General features: G+C 30.4%; 1 protein-coding gene across 1 annotated transcript; it reads left to right on the forward strand.

Moving 5' to 3' along the window:
• The first annotated feature begins 4,222 nt into the window (after positions 1 to 4,222).
• Positions 4,223 to 15,397, forward strand: LOC100780238 (putative white-brown complex homolog protein 30). Its single transcript, XM_003536954.4, has 14 exons — positions 4,223 to 4,413; positions 5,085 to 5,158; positions 5,970 to 6,242; positions 7,446 to 7,509; positions 7,583 to 7,729; positions 7,910 to 7,944; positions 9,223 to 9,296; positions 9,593 to 10,512; positions 11,825 to 12,121; positions 12,234 to 12,728; positions 13,247 to 13,395; positions 13,742 to 14,031; positions 14,557 to 14,690; positions 15,239 to 15,397. The coding sequence occupies exons 1-14, from the start codon at positions 4,223 to 4,225 to the stop codon at positions 15,393 to 15,395; spliced, it is 3,300 nt and encodes a 1,099-aa protein (XP_003537002.1). The 3' UTR covers positions 15,396 to 15,397.
• Positions 15,398 to 15,790: the final 393 nt, after the last annotated feature.

A 15,790-nucleotide genomic window follows, 5' to 3' on the forward strand; every position in this document is an offset into this window, starting at 1 on the left:
AAAATGGATATGTTTTAAACTTGAAAGTACCGTATAATATATATATATATATATATATATATATATATATATATATATATATATATATATATATATATTATATACTGAGAAATAGAAATAAGAATGAACTTCACTTTAGGAACTATATTTTTTAGAAGATGATGTTATGTCGCTTCCTAAGAGCAACCTATCAATCTCACCGTAGGGATTTACTAGAAACCATAACAATTAATATTTAATCAATTGTCGAGATTCAAAGAATCAATTAAAATATAATATTTGTTTACAAAATAGTAAATAAAATAATTTTAAATTCTTTTCTTAGAATCTATTAGAAATATATCTATGTATTTATTTATATATAGATACAAATAGGTATACATAATGTAAATACCCTAAATTAATATTATACTATATTAGATTAGATATTAAATTTATATTTGTATTTTTTTGTATTTAAAAATATTCATTGAATCCGGTTAATTGAAATTATTCTCACGTTTGTATTTGTTGCAAAAAAAGCTTTTTAAATTGTCCGTAAAAATAGATTGTGCTAATGAAAAAAACTTTCAATGTTGTACAATATTCCTTTTTTTTTTCCATAAAGTGTTCTGAATATATATATTTTTACATAGATGTGTGTTTTTCAGAACTGTCATATAATTAGTATAGTTTTTTATTGTTATATAATTCAATGTAAAAGACATTTTTATCACTAAACAAAATTGACTAGACAACAACAAAAAAAAATGGTGGCCTAAAACGAAAAAACCATGGCCTAAACTTTAGACAATGGTTTTTCAGGTGTGATATAAGTGGGCGTTGCCAATTTTAATAGGTAACGATTTTTTCACTTTTGTCCACAAAACCTCAAAAACCGTTGCCTAAGATCTCACAATAAACAACAATTTTATATCCCACTTTTTCTGCATTTTTTTAATAAGTGTTGCCTATTTATCTTCCATTAACCATGTATTTTTTTTTTTTATCTATCTTAGTTCCCATCTTTTTTACTATTTCAAGTAAAACATTGAACATTATACTCCTTTTTCTAAAGTTTTTCAAACATCGATATTATTTATTGTAATAAAAATACTAAACTAGTTAAAAAACAACTAATGTTTTTTGAGAAAAAAATATATTTACTTTTTATTAACAGAATAATTAATAATAGAACATTCTATTTTAATTAATTTTATGTTTACTTTTTATTAACCAAATCCCTTCGTAAAATAAAAATAAAAAAATAAGAAACAAAATTGATTAAAATCAGATTTTTTATTATATGAAATATACACATCAATATTCATGGATTAAACCTTTTATTCCATTTCGAGTTCCTATGTTAATAGGAGTGAGATTTCTACTTTTTCACACAGCAACCAAAAATCTTCTTCTAATATTAACACTATCACTTCACTTATGCTATTTACATGATACACTTGTGTTTTAAATCTTTTTTTCTTTTGTTGAAAATATCTTTTTCACATAAACATAGTTTCATTGCAAAATTATACAACAAAATTATGTTATGTTACATCTCCTTTTATACAACAAAAATATTATTCTATTATGTATTTTGTCAACGGAATAATGTTTCCATTGTATAAATTTTTTTATCTTTTTTTATTATGGATGTTTAGAATCAAACCAAATCGAGTGTCAAATCGAAAATGATCAAAAAATTAAAAATCAAAGGTCATTGGTTTCATTTAATTCTTCAAATTGTGTGATTCGCTTCAATTCGCTTCAATTTGTAACTTAGGCTTAACACACAAGAATCAAATCAAATCAAACTACACTACGAACACTCTTGAAAACTATTATTACAATTAATATTTTTATTGTTGAATATCTACTTTCTAAGTTGTCATGATTAAAAGTAAGTATTATGAATCTTATTTTATTGGGTTTTTTGAAGTTCGGTCAATGGAATTTGGAAGTATGTATTATGTACTGTTTTTACTTTTAAGTTTAATAGTTTATTATTTAAGTTGAAAAATTATTATTCAAATATTATTCAATTTGAAAATAATTATTATTTTACTCTAAGTTTAACCGTTAAAATTTTTGGTATCTATCTATATTGTTGAATGTTGACCTAGTTATTATTCAAGTCTTGAACATTTTTTAATTTCCATACTTACTAGATTTTCAAACCACAAAAACTGAACCGTAAAAAAATAATTTGGTTTGGATTGGATTTGATAAATACTTTAAAGCAAATTAAATTGAACTTTTAATTTTTTTTATTTGATTTAGACTAATTTTAAGTCAAAATTGCATTAAACCGCACACTGAACATTCATTTTTACAAAACGAAATTGTATTTTTTTTATCTATTTTTTAAAATTTTCTTAATTAATTATAAATGCGAGTTACCATTCTTAATAGTATTCATTATCATTTTTAATTAAAATTGAATTAATTAGTTATAAGTTAATTTTTTTAAATGTCATCATTAATTTTAATTTAAATAAAAAATAATTTATATCACAATTAATTTGATTACTGTTAAAAAAGTAATTTGTGTCATCATTAATATAATTTGTATCATAATTAATTCAAATAAAAAAGATAATATTTATCATCATTAATATTTAAATTAATTACGCTGTTTTTCGTAAAAAAAAACTAAATGAAAATATTTTTTCATTATCTAAAAGGAATGAAAAAAAAATACATAACGAAGGTGGATCAAATAATCAATAGAATCATCTTACCATTTTTTTATTTTTGGTTGCACTCGCATTTTACACAACTAAATCATATTTTTGGGAATGAGAATAATTGTTCCGTGAATTGTTTGGTAAAATTAAGGCTTGGGTATTATTGTTTACTTTGGGTGAGGGTGGGGTTGGCTTTGTTTAGTCACATGTATTTTCCGATTTCCAATTCCAATTTTCTATTCTTACTAGTTTAGTTTCCCGTGTAACTGACGTATTAAATTTATATTTTATAATTTATAAAGTAACTTTTTTTTTATATTATTTCGAATTTGAATATATTATTATTTATTTATTTAAATTTTAACGTATGTTATTATGTCAATAAATATATATATATATATATATATATATATATATATATATATATATATATATACACGTTACAAAAATTGTTATTATAAAAGAGTTGTTCTAGGTAGTATTTTACACTTGTATGTTTTAAAATAGAATAAATAGGTTTTTTTATTTTTTTTTTTAAATAGGCTTAAGTTGGTCTTTCATTTGCTCCATAAAAGTTTAAAATTAAGAAAAAAATTTATTTTAAATGGGACCAAATTAAATTTTAAAAAAATAAGGAACTTAATTGAAACTTTTTTTTAAAAAAGACCTAATTGAAATATTTTTAAAAATTAAAAAATCTAATTAAATATTTTAATAATAAGAAGACCAAATTAAACTTAAAAATAAATTAGAAGAATAAAATAATAATTAAATATTTTTTTAATTAGAATGCAGTGAAAATAAAAATTTGATGGCAAAGTGAATTGAATTTATTAGGTCAATCCATCTAATTCATATAGCCTAATATGCCAACTTGGCATATCAATGTGAAGGTGTTGGTTAGTTGGATAGAGTCACTTAATTCATTCTTAATTTATTTTTTTATTTGTAAGATTTGAAATTAGTGTCAGAGATGTACAACCACTTATCTTATTTAATTAACTGATTTAGATCTTTCATGACTTACCTTAATTTAATATATATATATATATATATATATATATATATATATATATATATAAAATGAATAATATGTATTTGCAATTGTGCTTATAAAATAAAATTAGTGACGTGTTAAAAGAAATGGTTAATAACATGCTTTGTTTATTCTTTATTACTCACGTTTACTTGTACTTGATTAAAATATATTGTTTTTAGAACATATATATATATATATATATAAAATGGACTCAAAATAAAGCAAAAGAAAACATATGCATGGCTCGTGTATTGGAATGGAAAGAAAGAATGTACATGCTTGAATCTAGCCACCCATTTCTCTGGGCCATTTCTTCATTCCAAATCCACGTCCTTTCCTTTCACATTTCCCTCAAACTCCACCATTTGCCAATGTCTCAAACTCATCGCCAACTATCCCCTTCCTCCTTCTCTTTCTTCCTCCACCACCTTCACCGTTCTTCACTATTATTCCATGCATGGCATGTTCTTCATCAAAGCGTGCTTGATCCACTCTCCTCCTCCATATCACTCAAATGAGGAACTGTGCATCATGGCTCCCTCTTCTTTTCACGTTGATCCCTCTCCTCGCGTCGCGGATTCGATGCGCCGACAACAACTTTGCACCCTCCTTTTACTCCGAAGAAATCTACAAGGAGCTTCAAAACCTCGCTTCCCTGTTAAACAAGGACATTAAAGCAGGTTTAGGTTTCTGCATCAAGGATGTGTGAGTCAGTCTGTTTTCTATATCATTGCCTTATCCTTGTTATTGACTCTACGTAATAACCATGCATGCATGCTATGCAAACAAATGAAATTAATGTCAGATTAATTAACATAAATCCCATAGATGTGTTTAGGATGTGAGTTCAAATTATAACATGAGAGGGGGATGAGTCTGGGGGTAGGGACTAGTTTCTTACAATGTGATGAACCAGTGTTCGAGTTTTCATTGCAGAGAGAGATGCTTACATTAAGTGCCTGACCATGCTTTGAACGAGATTGTTTCCGAAGAAACTAGTTTCTTATAATGTGGTGTTTATGTTTAGTATCTGATCATGCTTCGAACGAGATTGCTTCATGCGGAACTAGTTTTCCACAACGTGCTGAACCAAATGTTGGAATCGCCACTAGAAGAAGGTTGCTTTGAAAGGAGATTTCTATCTGTAGGAAAAAAATATTATAACATGAACACCTATGCTATGTTAATGTTTCAAAAGTTAGCATTGGTAATTGTAAATACTGTGTATCCTAACCCTATTATTATAGCGCAGTTCAAAAACTTTAAGTAGAAAATAGAATTGTTGTATGCATATTAGGAGTATCTAGCATGAGATAGCACAAATGTTGTGTTGTAGCGTTTGTACTTCAGTGTTGACAGTACTGTTGGCATTTCAGGAATAAAGATTGGGAGGAAGCATTTGATTTTAAAGGAAGGTTGGATTTCGTGGATTCTTGTGTTAAAAAAAAAGGTATGAGCTCCCATGTTCGCCTTGTAGTGTAAATTGAAGTCAACTCTCTCAAAAGCTCAAACTGTTAGGGAAAGGCTTACAAATGATTATATATATATCTAGCGTGTTTCTTCATGCAAAAGTGCATTGGGCTTGAAGCATGGAAAATGCTTAATTCTACCCTACCTTGTGCTGAATTTCAAGTTTTTTCTTTAGATGAGTGGAGGCAACAAGGACCAAACTCATGACCATACTTGGACATGGAAGCTCTAAAACTTTGCTAATAACCAACTCTCCCAATAAAAGCCTAAGTTTTTAGGTGAAGAAGGCTTATGAATAATTTTATACGTAACATTATATCATTTACACCAAGATTATGATTACTCAAGATTGGAGGATTTCTAGTAGATTTTTTTGGCCTTGGAACATGACAACGATGTAAGAATAAGTTTGTCCATTAGGATTATAGATAACTCAAAAAAAATGTACAATTTTTCACTTGAAACTCACATAAACAAAAACGAATCCATTGTGTATAAACTTATCATATTGGTTTTTTTAGCATTTTCTGTCTCCTTATGATACAAGGAAACTACAATTCTCATAAATGTGTGTTGCATGAGATAGTGCCACAAACTAGTCCTTTCATCAAAACTTCTTGGTAATGATTGTCATTCACTATATCCAGTGCCAAAGACATACTTTTGTGTAATTGAGCCATTTGAATTTGTAGGATAAGGAACTCTATGGCATATACTGAAATTTGCTTTGTTCTTTTTCTTGTCACGTATTTTTATACAAGGTCCTAGATATAATGAGATTTGATTGACAGGGGATTTCAGAGATAGAATATGTACCGCGGCTGAAGTAAGGTACTATTTCCATGGTTTCTTGGAACAAGCGGCATCATCCACTAATTACGTAAAACCTAACAAGAATTGCAATTTGACCTCATGGGTTTCTGGTTGTGAACCTGGATGGAGTTGTAGTTCTGGCAAAAATGTTGACTTAAAAAAGGATGTAAAGGAGATTCCTTTTAGAACAAGTAACTGTCAGCCTTGTTGTGAAGGGTTTTTCTGCCCTCAAGGATTGACTTGCATGATACGTAAGTATGTGATACCTTTTCAAATTTTACCATTAATTGGTAATTTAGGATGAAATTGTGCTAATTATTGAGACAACCATCTTTTTGTTGTTGAAGCATCCATCAAATACTCTTCTTGTATATGGATCTCTGCTATTATCTGTGTCTTTGTTATAAGCTGTCATTTTTTCCAAGCTTGAATGCATAATATAAGATACAAGGAAATTGACCCTTCATTATATCACAGATACAAGATAAGAAATATGTATACCTCCGACAATTCCGTTATACCAGGCAGGATACACATAATATTTGTTAACAAAACATAATATATCTTGAAAATTATGTCTATGAAAAAGGCAACCATTGAGATCAAAGAGAAATAAATTACAAATAACACATTTGTTGCAATTCTTGGGATTTTGAAGTTTGAACTAGAATAATTTATGAAAATGGTTCCAAAGTCGTTTAAATTACATTATCATAAACTATAAAGATGGTTCCAAGATTGTTTAAATTACTTGGTTGTAAATATGGGCACACAAGTGCTAGGTGAGATGCAACAAAAACTAGAATCAGAAGCAATTTCATGAACTTGGGGTTGGGATTAATCTAACTCAGATACGAAAGCATTCAAAAAAGGACCGGTTCCGTATATGCCAAGTCAGTCAAAAAGAAAAATTATCCTGAATTTCTAGTTTTAGGACTGCAAGTTAGAGTTTCTTCAAAACATACTGAATGTCAGTATTGTGCTAAAATGAACTATGGGGCAAATTTTATCACAAGGGTTAGGGTCATGATTAGAGTATGAAACCTGAATTATATTTAGCATCCATGTTGATGTATATGGTTGTGAGTTTTTTTTATAAATAGCACCCCCTAAATGATCCCCTAAATGATTAGAGTATGAAACCTGAATTATATTTAGCATCCATGTTGATGTATATGGTTGTGAGTTTTTTTTATAAATAGCACCCCCTAAATGATTTAATTAATGTGTAAATAATTTTTGTTATCTAGCTAGATGAAGAATATTAGTGTATAATGCATACACGAACATGCATATTCTTTTCTTCAAGTTTGTTTTTGTTAGTCATGGTGCTAACTTCCATATCATGCAAAAACCAACTTTTCTTTTGTTTGAAATTTAGAATTATCTCTTATGGATAAAATCAGCTGCTTAACCATCTTATTTTTTAACTTTTCTGATTTTTCTCTGTGAAGCTTGCCCGCTAGGTTCTTATTGTCCACTTGCAAAACTGAACAATTCAACCGGAATATGTGACCCGTAAGCTCTACTCTTGATATTAATTTTTCTCCATATTGTTTTCTAAGCTTCATCACTAAAAATAAATTTGCAGATATAGTTACCAGATACCTCAGGGAGATACAAATCATACTTGTGGCAGTGCTGATATTTGGTCTGGTGTGATGAACAATAGTGACATCTTTTGTTCTCCAGGATCCTACTGCCCAACTACAACACGCAAAGTTTCTTGTGATAGTGGGTATTGATTTATCCTATACCTTATTTTGCGATGTTTAAATTATCTAAATTTCCTTTTTAGCAATATAATGTCCTCTAAATAAAACTTCATTATTACATGCTACTACTTTTCATGTCCATTACAACCAGCCTTGTACTAACTATTGAGCATTCACACTCATTAGTTTTTTCCCAATTTCAGATATTATTGCAGGATGGGTTCTACTCACCAAAATCGTAAGTTTTCTTTTTTTCTTTTTTGTATATATCATAAGTATAATTTATTTGGTTAATTTATTCCACCGTTATATGTGTTTGGAAATCCAGTGCAACATGAAAAACCACATCCACGGGAAGTAATGGTCTATTTGGATACAAGACTAGAAGTGAGTAGAAAAACTCTCAAAAGCACTTCTCACTTGTATCCAGACAGGTCCAAAAATGAAGTAGCTTTCACGTATTTTACTCTTTATGGAGAGAGAGAGTGTCGATCAGTGTGTCAAAGTTGGTTCCTAAAATAGAGGGACAAGTAAATTGTGGGATTCAAGTGGGGTGGTGAATTGGATGACTGCTTTGGGTGTTATAAGACTTATGATGTTGTGTGGAATTGAATGCTGCATAGTAAAAAGCCAACAAAAGAATAAATTTAATGTTGCATAAATGAGAATGTTGTGTTGGTTTAGTGGAAAAACCAAATAAGATAGGATTAGGAATAAATGCATTGGAGAGAACATTGGGGTATCACTTATTATAGAAAAGATGGTATAAGCTAGGCTTAATAAGTGTTTTTGAGATATATGGAGAAGACCTGAAGAAGCCTTGGTAACGAGGGTAGATTACTTGGAGGATAGAATAATTGCTAGGGGTCAAAGGAGATCAAGAGAAGCTTGGCAAAACGATTAAGAAGAAAGGTTAATAGTGTCTCTATATAAATGTTTCTCCATGTGGCAGCAAACCTCACCTAGTGAGACAAGGCTTGGTTGTTGATATGTTTTATCCTTAATTTCTTTTAAATGTATTTATACTCTTCTAAAATCATGCTTTAATTAGAAAATTGTGATTTAACTTACTATTTTTAACCAACCTCTTTGGAGGCTCTCCTTTGTCTTTCTCAGTAAGTACGAAAATGCTTTAAGAATAAGCAAAAATTAAGAATCTTTTTTAAGTCCCTATCAATCATTGTTAATGTTAGAGACTCAGAAGTCCCGAAAGAAGTGTATTTTAGAAGGAAGTTGGGAGTATTGTTGCAACAGATTGTAATAGATTGGTGTAGATATATACAGGATGTTACAGTTAGAGGGGAATTACAAACTAAAAAAGAAGATATCATATTTTAACTTTTTTCCATAGTGGGGTGAATACATTATAACAAAGTTGATATGATAAACTGGACCAGATCCTGAAGGTTATCTATCAGTAATTGGATTTAACTTTTGTCGCATTTCCATGCTTTATTTTGTTTGAGAATGGAGGGTACTAAATCAGAATCTTAGTCTAAATTGTTCATTTTTGCAGCATGTTCCAAGTTGAGTACCTGCAATCCAAACACAGCAAACCAAAATATGCATGCTTATGGCGCTTTGCTTATTGTAAGTAGAATCTAATATGGTATTGGATAAGGTCATGCTTTGCTTCCCTTCTATTTCATTTTTCTTTATTAGTTATGCAGTATGGAAAACTTTCATTCAACTTTCTTTTGAATGCATAGCTGTTATGGTTTATTTTACATACACATTATTAAACATTAGATCAACCTAAAAATGTTCCAAAGTTTACTTGCTCTTTTTTTAGCATGTGCAATAACATGAAATATTGTCAAATATTTTCCAAGAATTTCTTCTCCCTATGTCTAGTTTATCATATTTGATACTATTTTCCCTTGTAGGTTGCATTGAGTACTCTCCTGATCTTCATTTATAATTGTTCTGATCAAGTTCTAGTTACTCGAGAAAGGAGAAAGGCTAAATCCAGGGAATCTGCTGCTAGACAAGTAAGAGAAACTGTACAAGCCCGAGAAAGGTGGAAAATAGCAAAAGATGTTGCTAAGAAAGGTAGAGGGGGATTGCAAGAGCAATTGTCTCGTACTTTTTCTCGCAAAAAATCGTTAAAGCAACCAGATCATTCTAGCCAAGCTAAACGTGGTACGGGCGATACATTTTTGCCACCAATGCCTCCAAATTCTTCAGGCATGTATGAGCAGCCATCAGCAGGTTCAAAGGCACAAAACAAGGAACCTACCAACCTTACTAAAATGTTGAATTCCTTCGAGGATGACCCGCATAGCAACGAAGGATTCAATCTACAAATTGGAGATAAAAATATTAAGAAGCAGATGCCAAAGGGCAAGAATTTACACACACAAAGCCAAATTTTAAGGTATGCTTATGGTCAGATAGAGAAGGAGAAAGCTCAACAAGAGAAGAACAAGGACTTGACTTTCTCCGGAGTTATTTCAATGGCGACTGAAGGCGATGTTCGAACAAGGCCTGTGATTGAGGTAGCTTTTAAAGATTTAACTCTTACTTTGAAAGGTAAAAGGAAACATATAATGAGATGTGTGTCTGGTAAACTCATGCCGGGTCGAGTTTCCGCTGTGATGGGTCCCTCTGGAGCTGGCAAAACTACATTTCTTTCTGCCTTGGCAGGGAAGACAAGAGGATGCACTATGACAGGCTCAATTCTAATCAACGGAAAGCCTGAATCCATTCATTGTTATCAGAAAATTATTGGTTATGTGCCACAAGATGATATTGTGCATGGAAACTTGACAGTGGAGGAAAATCTTCGTTTCAGTGCAAGATGCAGGTATCTATGTGATTTGCCTCGGAGAACTTACTCTGTGCCTGTCTTTTTTTCATATGCTTGAAATGTGTGAACTTTGTTTGTTATTACCTCTAGTTCATTGCACTTGATTCAAAGGTTAATTAATTAGGACAATTTATTTTGTATACTCAGCAGTTATATATGATGCATTCCTAATCTCATGCTTATGTTAATCTTTGACAATTTGCTTCGTATAATTTAAGGTTAATTTAAATAATTATTTTTTGTTAACGATTTATGAAAAGGTACTAGAAATATAACTCTGTTTTATCTATATTAACTTATTAAGTAACAATGCAACTCTTTTCATACTATCCATATGGAATATATTTAGAAGATATAGAAGGAGAGATATTTAGTGCAAGAAAAAAAAATAATGCAAAACTTTGGGGTGTGTTCCTCTCAAATCTTTTCCTCACCAGATACTTCCTCATTTCTACTACTCCTTTCTCAGCTATATGTTCACCCTAATAATTGAATCCCTTGCTTCCCTCACTTTTACCTCAAAATTTTTGGTACGTTCCATTCCATGACCATGTATATGCTCCATATTTCCTACTCTACCCTCTCCTTTCATAGACCTTAATAGTTAATAGTGACCAAAAAAATTGAAGCTGTAGGAGGTTTATGTAACATTTAAAATAACTAACAAAAAATGTTATTTGTATAAATTTGTCCAAAATGGATTTATGTAATTTACTCTTGAAATTTGGTTTCCAGTGTCTGACAAAGTAACTTTTTCCACAAAACCAAATTACACAGTTTCGTTGATAACAATTTTAAAAGGGTAAGCTGATAGAGGGCAATACTTTAGAGTTCAGAGGGTGTATGTATTTTACCCTCTTATTTAAATATGAAGGATTCATTAAATTAGTTCACCTCTCCCATGTTAACATCAATCTTGTTTTCGTATTCTACTGGTTATGCTAGGACTTATCTTTCTAAAAACTTGGAATACATAGTAATAATAATCACTAGTAAAAGGAGCCAATAGAGATTTAGAATTTATTTCTAATCATGCATTTCAATACTTCTTACATTTTTACGTAGGTGCTAACTTTTAAAATGAACTATGAAGATCTTTGAATGACGAAATATTTGCAAATAGAAAAGGATGGATAAAAGGAACTGGTTCAATTGCACCAACTACATAACTATCTTCCTGATTATATAGTGAACTCATGCACTGAATGTCTCATACAAAATAAGAGCATTAACCTATTCTTTTGTATATTATTTATTGTGGTCTTCTAATTGCTAATTCCATTTTAATGGTTGTTTCTTATTACCGAAGACTATCTGCGGATATGCCAAAACCAGATAAGGTTCTGATTGTTGAAAGAGTAATTGAGTCCTTAGGACTCCAGGCAGTGAGGGATTCCCTTGTTGGGACAGTAGAGAAGAGAGGTATATCTGGAGGGCAACGAAAGCGTGTAAATGTAGGGATGGAGATGGTTATGGAGCCTTCATTATTAATCTTAGATGAGCCTACAACTGGCCTAGACAGTGCATCTTCCACTTTACTACTTAAAGCACTTCGTCGCGAAGCACTTGAAGGGGTAAATATTTGCATGGTACTTCACCAACCAAGGTAAGTAACAACATGCTTGAATTAACGTATTCTAGAAAATAAAATTTGCTTATTGAGTAATCAGTCAACATATATATAGTTCATATCTTATTTTGATTTTGTTGTATTGCAGCTATACTTTGTTCAGAATGTTTGATGATATAATCTTTCTAGCCAAAGGTGGCCTTACTGCATATCATGGCCCTGTTAAGAAAGTAGAAGAATACTTTGCCAGCATTGGCATCACCGTACCGGATCGCGTGAATCCTCCAGACCATTTTATCGACATTTTGGAAGGTTTAGTGAAACCAAATGGAAATGTGACCCATCAACAACTTCCTGTAAGATGGATGCTACATAATAGTTACCCAGTACCACCAGATATGCTTCATTTTGCTGATCAAATTGCTGCCTCCTCCTCCTCCTCCTCCACCTCAAATGTAAATGATGCAATAAAGGGTGCAGATGAAGCTGTTGATCAATCCTTTGCTAATGAGTTTTGGGAGGATATGAAGAGTAATGTTCAGATGCAAAGAGATCATATAGAGGCAACCTTCTTAAAGACTAAGGACTTATCAAATCGAAGAGCTCCCGGTGTATCTCGACAATATAGATATTACCTTGGGCGGTATGAATTATGAAATATTTGGATTTAATTTAGGAGGAGTACAACTAACACACCTTTTATTATTAGTTGAAATTCATTGAAAACTATTAAATCATGAGAGAGAGTCATTTAATAAGACGTGATATTCATAATTTTTTATAATTTTTAATAAATTTTAATCAATGAAAAAAAAATATTTAAAAGTGTGTTGTTATACAAATGCCCTTATAGAGATAGCTAACTAACAAGGCTAGATTTCTAGTTTATTTTAATCAAGTTTATCAATACTTTGTCTAATAAGAAATAAACTGTAGATAGAGTTAAGTAACTACCTATGTATCTTAACATACATATGCATAAGATATAATGTAGAGTGTTCAGCATGAAACTTGAAATTTTAGTTAATCTGTCTGTTTAAAATTAAATTTCATAGTATATTTTGAACAAATTGAGTTGTTTATACTTTTTGTATTCCAATGAATTATATACTTTTTGGATTATAACGTGGGTTAATTATTAACTATCTTCATTATGTTCAGGATTTGTAAGCAGACACTACGGGAAGGAAAATCACAAGCAGTTGATTACCTTCTCTTATTAGTTGCTGGTGCTATATTAGGAACTCTTACTAAAGTAAATGATGAAACATTTGGGTCCCTTGGATATACCTATACCGTTATTGCTGTCTGTAAGTTTCAAAACTCCCGGCTATATTTAATTCTCATTTTTTCTTCTAATAATGAACCTGTCTTTTTCTTTCTTGGGTTAATTAATCTAATCATAAATTACGATTGATATGATTTTAAAAATAATTATTATAAAAATTAATAAACTTATCCTATTAAGTGATTAGTAATTGGATAGCGATATAAAATTATTTTACATGTCTAACTTATTTTTTAACCAAAGTTATATCAAACTTTATTTCTTATTTCTTATAAAGAAGACAAAATTTTGATTTGTTTTTTTCACTAAATTTTCATTTAAGCTAAGCTTTATGTGTGTCTTCCCTCATACGTATTGCACATTTGCAGCTTTACTTTGCAAGATTGCAGCACTCAGAGCATTTTCTCTGGATAAATTACAATACTGGAGGGAGAGTGCATCAGGAATTAGCAGTCTGGCTCATTTCTTGGCCAAAGATACAATTGAACTTTTCAATATAATCATCAAACCTGTAGTTTATTTGTCCATGTTCTATTTTTTTAGCAATCCAAGGTCAAGCTTCGGAAGTAATTACGCGGTTTTGGTCTGCCTTGTGTACTGTGTATCTGGCATGGCTTATGCAATAGCAATTTATTTTGAGCCTGCTCCAGCACAACTGGTATGGATCATATAAATATGAGGCGTAAAAATGATCCTAGATATCACAATTTTATGCATCCCAGTAAAAATATGCTTAAATATGTTAAAAATCTTTCATAAATGACCAAATTTTGTTCTAAATCTCAAATAAATTTTTTCATTATTTTAAATCTCTAATATATTAAAATTTTTGTTGAGTCTCTAAATCAATTAAATCATATATATCATCTTACAAATTGATCTTATAAATATCGTCAACGATGTTATCACGTCATTACAAAATTGATGATAGAGACTCAAAATAAAATTTTTAATATATTAATGACTAAAATTAATAAAATAATTTATTAGGAATTCAAAATAAAATTTGATCATTGATTAAGAACTCTAAACATATTTAAGTTAGAAAATTATTTCTATTTTTAATTCATTAACCAATGTAGAAATGACACCAGATTATCATTTGCCCACATTTTCAAATTGCTGATAATTAATAACTGCACATTTGACTTTCTCTTTGTGGGTCTTTTCTTATCACTTGTAGTGGTCAGTGCTTCTCCCAGTTGTTATGACTCTCATTGCAAACCAGACAAGAGATACTGTCTTTATGAAGATCCTTGTAAAGTTGTGCTATCCAAATTGGGCTTTGGAGGCCTTTATCATTGCAAATGCTGAAAGGTCTGTTTTAATAATTAGTGATTTTATAATCCATTTGCTTATGGGGAGTGTTGAATTTTTGAGTGAATGCATTCATGCTCGTACATATGAAAACAAATGTAGACATGTATGCACTCATGCACATTTTTTAATGCGTAATTGTATAAACTTCAACTCTAGGTTAGGAACAAAATTAGTTTGCAAATGAAAAAAATGTATAATCAAATAACTGGATTATGATATAAATATAATATTCAAATGATGTTGTGTTAGATGCGTGTGAAGTCAATTAATGACATTTAAAGATTAAGATAACTGATATACCTATTGTTCTCCCTGTGTTATCTATTAAGCCATGTCTTAGAAGTTTTAATTAAGATGGTACAAAATTCATTAAGGTGAGATCTTAATAATCAAATGTTCTTTGTTTGAGACTTTGAGTTTATGGATGCAATGGGTTATAGAAAAACTTGAAAACACATGCTCATTTTAGGACATAAAATTGTAGTTTCAATTGCCTTATAATCTTGCCACAAATATAACTCTTTTAATATGCTATTTTTCTTTAGGTTTACTGGAGTGTGGCTGATAACTCGGTGTAGTTCACTAATGAATAGTGGCTATAATGTCAGCGACTGGCCTCTTTGTCTGGTTGCCCTCATTTTTTACGGTATAATTGCTCGAGTTGTGGCCTTCTTTTGTTTAGTGATCACTCAAAAGAAGTGATTTGGGGTATGATTGTAATCCTAATGCACAAATTAAAGATTTTAAGATGTCGTTGCTTGTGTGTTGTAGCAATTAGGGATAGTTTCCAGTTTTTGAAATATTTGGACTTTTAATTAGTTTGTGCAAAAATGTATAATAGCAAAAGATATAGTGTCTTGAGTTCTTTAAATTTTAATCCAACCACTCCTTGGAATCTTCTGGTTAATTTGCTTCTCACTGTAGGTAACAATAGGAACTTTTTTCTCATTTGCATATTTAACTCAAGAGCATATATGATATATCCATTTTATGTGAGACCCACGTTAAGATATACATATGTACTGTGGGTCTCTGAAAAGTTTGGCTTTAATGTGCTAGGCAATTAACAGTAACACGTGTGTCATGGACTCATGAAC

The sequence above is a fragment of the Glycine max genome, chromosome 10 (assembly GCF_000004515.6).
Source record: "Glycine max cultivar Williams 82 chromosome 10, Glycine_max_v4.0, whole genome shotgun sequence".
In the NCBI taxonomy this organism is placed as follows: Eukaryota; Viridiplantae; Streptophyta; class Magnoliopsida; order Fabales; family Fabaceae; genus Glycine; species Glycine max.